Consider the following 6,995-nt stretch of genomic DNA (forward strand, 5'->3'; position numbering starts at 1 on the left):
AAATTAGTTATAATTTTCTACAACGAAACATGTAAGAAAGAATAGAATCACAATTCTCCTGTAAACAACTTAGCAACGATCTCAAAGATTTCAGAAAGGCCAACTAAGTCCTTATTCATATTTGTCAAAGGAGACGATGGTTTAATTCCTCTCAAACCAGCTTCGCAGCGGTTAGCTTCGCACGAAACATTTCTAGCCAAAACAGGCAACTCAGAGAAGGACTCGGAATTCAAGTCGTTTTGAGCGACTACAAGAAGCGAGACAGCCTTGTCGTAGTTTCCTGCACATCTCTGGAGAGAGTGCCGGTAATCAGGGTGGCCAGGATCAATATTCTTGAGAAGCTCAGCGACGTTGTCACGGGTGGCGGTGGCCTTCCCGTAGGCTAATCCAACTGAGATATAGGCTAACGTGTATCGATCAGCATCTGGAGTACGTGGGTCTGAGTAGAGAGATCCGACGCAGAAGGTGTAGTTTGAAGTTTGGTTGCAGACCTTGTCGACTAGTGCATTGGCTGCAGGGTCCGAACCAGTAGTGAAGCTACTTGTGGAAAGAAGCAATATGAAGATGAAGAAGATAGAATGACATTCCAATGGGGCCATTTTCTATGTTTTTAATTATTCTTGTTCTTATTGATTTAGATGGATAATGGATTGCCAATTTCCATTATTTATAGCTATTCAACAAGCAATCTTTGTACTCTGATAGGAAAGAACTCAGCTGTGCATAATTCCCTTTCTTTCTTTTTTGGTTTCGTGTTAAATGATTTGGGTTTAATATTCTTTCCCACTATTTCTTATTATTTTTTTGGATTGGGGGACAAAGGGTATCTAGGAATTAATTTGGCAGCTAATTATTACCTTACATGGAGAATTAGAGGCTTTATTTTCTATAGGTAGGTTATTCTTTCTATTGAAAAAATATATTAACTTTCTATATTTTGTTTATATCAAATCAAATTATAGCTTAAATCAAGTCCTTGATTGGAGAAGATTTAATGACATTAATGCAATATTTATTCTGTAATTTATTTACCCTTTTTTTATATAGGATATTGAGATTTTTGTGTTGTGTCCATGGACCACCCTAAATCAACTCTTCTATATTTCTCCCATTAGTTATCTATTTTTCTTTTCATTTTATTAAGAAAGAAAATTTCGTTATAACTATCTTAAACCCACTCTTGTTTATTTGTGGTTTTGTATCTTCTCATTTCATTAAGAATTTCTTTTTTTCGTATTCTAAAAAAAAAAAACAAAGAAAGAAAGAATTTTTCGTATAATCAAAGCAGGTTGATCTATGTTTCCTTTTCCAATCATGTCTCTCTTATCATCAATGGTTTTTGTTTGGTCACCATTTTATTTTATGTTATCTATACTCATTAATTATTAGAGATCCCGTATTACTATAGAATAAGAGATACAAATAATTAATAAAAACAAATATTTATAGATAATCCTTAATTTTTTATATTTTAATTTCTTATAAATAATTTTATTTATTTAAATATTATTTACAAATATTAATATAGCTTATAAGTATTTGATTTAGTAGATATTTCTTTTATTTTAATAAAATTTTAAGATTAATATATATATTGTTGTAAAATAAATAACAATAAGAAGAGTAAAGAGTATTATAAACTAAAGAACAAAAATAAAGAAAATAAAGAGAGAAGAAAGAGTAATTTTTCTATATCATTCCATTAATTATAATACTTATTTATAGGTGTAAAGAGTTACATAAATAGAGTTTCTATTTACATAAGAGAATCTATCTATAGATATAATGATAGACATTCAATATAACTCAAACATTTTAATTTTATCATAACACTCCCCCTTGGATGCCTATTACAATGAATATGCCTCGTTAAGAACTTACTAAGAAAAATCCTGTAGAAAAAAATCTTGATGAAGGAAAAAGAGTACATTATTCATGTAGAAATCTGCACCATAATACTGCCTCATTAAAATCTCTTAGTCGGCGATGCCAATTTTATTTACCAACTTCTTAAATGTTGTTATAGGGAGTACTTTTGTAAACAAATTTTCTAAATTATCAATAGATTGATTTTAATGAACATCTAAAACACCTTGAGTAAAAAAGGACTTTGGCGAAATGTGTTTGGTTTTATCTCCTTTAATATATCATCCTTTGAGTTGGGCAATACAAGCAGCATTATCTTCATATAGCACTATTGGACTTCTTTTATTGAATGAGAGATCACATGTTTCTTTGATAAGTTGGATTATAGATCTCAACTATATGCATTCTCTGCTAGCCTCATGTATTGCTAATATTTCAGCATGATTAGATGATGTGACAGTTAGAGTTTTCTTAGTAGAATGCCAAAATATAGTAGTGCCACCATATGTAAATAAGTAACCCGTTTGTGATCGAGCTTTATATAGATTAGATAAATATCCAACGTCTGCATATCCAATTATTTATGACTTCGAGTCTTGTGGATAAAATAAACCCATATCTGATGTACCATGTAAATAATGGAAAACTTGTTTCAAATCATTTCAATGTCTTCGAGTTAGTGAGATACTATATCTTGCTAGCAAATTTACAGAAAATACTATATCAGGTCTTGTACAATTAGCAAGATAATTAATGCTCCAATAGCACTAAGATATGGTACTTCTCAACCAAGTATTTCTTCACCATCTTTCTGAGGATGAAAAGAATTCTTTTTCACATTCGGGTGTCTAAAAATTATGGAAGAACTCATTGGATGAGATTTATCCATATTAAAATATTTTAGTATTTTTCAATATAAGTTGACTGATGAATAAAAATCCCTTCAAATAAATGTTCAATCTACAGGCCAAGATAAAATTTTGTTCGTATCAAATCTTTCATTTCAAATTCATTTTTTAAATAAGTTACTATTTTTGTCAACTCTTCACGAGTCCCAATGCTGTTTTTAAATCATCAATATAAATTGCAATTATAGCAAAATCAAAATTTATTTCTTAATAAAAACACATGGATAAATTGAATTGTTAATATATCATTTCTTCAAAAGATATTCACTTAGGCGATTATACCATATTCGTCTAGATTGCTTTAATCCATTCAAGGACTTTTGTAGCTTAATTGAATACATTTCTTGTGGTTTTGAGCTACATGCTTCAGACATTTTTAGTCATTCGGGAACTTTCATATAAATATCATTATCAAGTGATCCATATAAATAAGTTGTAATAATATCCATAAATGCATATGAAATCTTTTTAAACTTGCCAAGTTAATTAAAAATCTAAATATAATTGCATCCATAACTGGAGAATAAGTTTCTTCATAATTAATGTCATGTCTTTGTGAGAACCCTTGTGCTATAAATCTTGCTTTGTATCTCATAATCTCATTTTTATTTCTACGTTTACGCACAAAAATCCATTTATAGCCTACTAGATTAATATCTTTATGTGTTAAAATAAAAGTTTTAATTTTAGCTTACAAGATTATCATGAGCTTCTTTAGTGATAGTGAACTTGTCAACTTAGTGTCTCGATTATTTCTGTCACGACCCCACCCGTGGGCCCGTGACCGGCACTAAGGAATGGGTAGGCTTAAGGCCACCGAAACCCGTAGTAAGCCTGACACTCACTGATTTAAACAAATCTCATCTCAAATTAATATTATTAAAGCCACAATTTATCTTAACAGCTATATTCTACATAAAAACTTGGTCGCCAAAACTAGGCGAGACTGAAACTCGGAAAATTTACAATCGATACATCTACTATTACTACTCATGGAGAATCTAAGATTTACCAATTTACATACCAAATCAAATACATCACCCGATGATGAAGGAATCAGTTACCGAATAAGAGCCATGAGAGGACTAACAATCACGAATCCGAAAATAAGAAATGAGATGGGCCTCGAGAGTGAGTTAAAATCAAATAATCTAGAGACTATTGCTTCTTCTCGGAAAACATAGAATATTCAAATCGATATCAAACCATGCACGTAAATACAATCCACATTATAATCATACCATAATAAATAAATAAATAAAAATATATATTTACTTTCACGGGACGAGTGGCTTAGTAGAACCCTAACCCCAATTCTAATAGCCTTTACTCTTAATCCAACAGTCCGGGCGCCCAGAGAGCAAGCTCGATCAGGTCCTTACCTCCGCCTGAACACTTGAATTCCAAATAGGCCGGCGCCCAGAGAGCATCGCTCGATCAGGGACCTTAACTCCGGCAATCAACTGAACTCAGCCTAGAGAGCAATGCTCGATCACGGCAAACAAATCCATAATAACCTTATGTCCATGATCATTACCGTTGCGCACGCGGTCCTGATGCAACCCACTAGGTGGCATGTTCTACGAAAGCCACATCCCCAAATCGAAATCATCACATATAATAAATATCATTGTATAATGAAATCATTCAACCATATCAAAATAACAATTAACAATTAAGAGTAAGACATCAGGCAACTCATGTGGAAAACTGATTATATTTGGTATTATTATAACATTACTAATAATAATATTTATATTATTTTCAATAATTAATAGTCCAGTGAAATTATTTACGTTGCGATACTAATAACAATATTATGCATAAACTTTCAAAATAGCATATTAAATCAGACTTAGCAATAGTGCAATGATTAAATGACTTTAACTCACAGAATTGGGCGACCTCCTAGCTCTGCTCCGGTGCCTCGGTAGGAGCGAGCCGAACGAACTGAAAATCTAGTCACGGAAAACAATTTATCAAAACGATGAAACAATTACAATAGATCCTAGGACTGACTGTCTAAGAATCTCGACTCAGGAGAATTCTACCGGAAATCCGGCAGAACCTCCCTTACAACACGAACATTACCCCCCGTAAAAACGGGTCCAGGACCTGCCAGAAAAACACTCCAAATATCCAACAATTTAAACAACGGGAGTCGGGTCCCCAAACTTCACTATTTCCCGACTCCGCCACACAGCACAAAATACGAGGCAGGCAAACTCACAGACAATTATTTTTGACTCACAAAATCATCAAATACTCAATATAATCCAATAGACACAATTAAACCAAGAATTCCAAAATTAACGGGCCAAAGATAATTACCGAGACGCTCGATCGCCGGCCGACTACCGGCCACGGGAGTCCGATCGACGATCCGAACACACCATCGAACTCACAACGACGCGCTGAAGACGATCCCCGCTTCCAATTTTCCGATCTGACACCCGATCATCCGGAGAGATTTGCGGACGATCTCGACCGTCGATTTGCAAACGAAGCCCGATCGCCACGAAACCGATGCCATTTCGAAGCTTGAGCTGAGGAGAGTCGGAATACATCCTCCGATCATCCAAAGCTCGTCGGAGCTCACCGGAAATGCCCAAAAACCTCGGCTGCCTCCATTTTCTCTCTCCACCGTGAACCTCCGATTCCGGCCACCACTGTCGACACCACCGCCGCCAAAACAAAGCCAAGGCCGAGAGGAGTCGATCGGCACTAAGATCACGACCACCGAACGCCGCGACGGCAGAAGGAAGCTTCGCCATCTTCCTCCTCGAGCGAGCTGCCTGTCGTCTGGTGCTGACGCCGCAGCCCGCGCCGGACAGACGGCCCCGCAGCCTCCTTCCTCCGCTCCTCTCTCTCCCCCGACATCTCTCTTCCTCTCTTCTTCTTCCTCGACTTCCATTCCTTTCAATATCGACATTAGGCCCCCGAACTATTCCTTATTACAATTTGGTCCCTCAACTTCCTTAATTACTTATAATCTCATCCTGCAGAATTTCAATTTAACCCCCAAACTTTCCTTTAGCCTTTCAATTAAGCCCTTAACTAATTAATTTGGGCCAAATCCGAATTATTGAAAATACACAATTACAAAAATACCCCTGACCGACATATTTATTTACAAAAATATCAAGCTAACAAATTTCCATTAAAACCCCATAAAAATAACATTATACTTTTAATCCTTATTCCAAAATAATCCTCCAATTAAATTCTACACACAATTAAATTAAATAATCAATTTCCAACTCAAAATTTAATACTACTAATCAATTATAATACCAATTTTCCCAAAATTCTTTTATAAAAACATCCTTTATAATTTCTTCCAAAATTTTTCAATATATAATTTTACTTATATAAATATGCATTTGGAAAAAAATTTTGAATAACCAAAATATAATCATTTCTCAAATAATTTACTTGAATAATTTCTTAAAATTTCAAACTAATTGGGTATAGAAAATAACTCATTTATTTGATTAATATTAAATTTTTCATTAAATCATTTCAATTTAAACCCAATAATAATGAAGCTAAAATTAACTTAAATAAAAACTCATTATTAAATATATAAAAATTTCGGGTGTTACATTAGTTCTACTGAGCCACTCGTCCCGTAAAAGTAAATATATATTTTTATTTATTTATTTATTATGGTATGATTATAATGTGGATTGTATTTACGTGCATGGTTTGATATACCGATTTGAATAATCTATGTTTTCCGAGAAGAAGCAATAGTCTCTAGATTATTTGATTTTAACTCACTCTAGACCCGACAAAATTTCATTTTTACTGCTTTTCGGATTCGTGATCGTTAGTCCTCTCATGGCTCTTATTCAAGAATCTGACTCCTTCATCATCGGGTGATGTATTTGATTTGGTATGTAAATTGGTAAATCTTAGATTCTCCGCAGAGTAATAGTAGATGTATCGATTTGTAAATTTTCCGAGTTTCAAGTCTCGCCCTAGTTTTTCCGGGGGCATCAAGTTTTTATGTAGAATGTAGCTGTTAAGATAAATTGTGGCTTTAATAATATTAATTTGAGATGAGATTTGTTTAAATCAGTGAGTGTCAGGCTTACTACGGGTTTCGGTGGCCTTAAGCCTACCCATTCCCTAGTGCCGGTCACGGGCCCACGGGTGGGGTCGTGACAAAGTTGGTATCAAAGCTTAGGTTTAGATTTCCTTCGACCTAAGTTAAAA

The 6,995-nt window shown here is 34.2% G+C and overlaps 1 protein-coding gene across 1 annotated transcript; it reads right to left on the reverse strand.

Moving 5' to 3' along the window:
- LOC125370345 (putative invertase inhibitor) lies at positions 1-605 on the reverse strand. The gene has a single exon (XM_048375390.1). It carries the CDS (start codon positions 597-599, stop codon positions 48-50), a length of 552 nt encoding a protein of 183 aa, XP_048231347.1. The 5' UTR covers positions 600-605; the 3' UTR covers positions 1-47.
- Between the last annotated feature and the right edge of the window lie 6,390 nt (positions 606-6,995).

This window comes from Ricinus communis, chromosome 6, assembly GCF_019578655.1.
Source record: "Ricinus communis isolate WT05 ecotype wild-type chromosome 6, ASM1957865v1, whole genome shotgun sequence".
Lineage (NCBI taxonomy): Eukaryota > Viridiplantae > Streptophyta > Magnoliopsida > Malpighiales > Euphorbiaceae > Ricinus > Ricinus communis.

Bases quoted from the DNA above. Each gene is read 5' to 3' on its own strand.
- LOC125370345 (XM_048375390.1), bottom strand. From the start codon at position 599: ATGGCCCCATTGGAATGTCATTCTATCTTCTTCATCTTCATATTGCTT.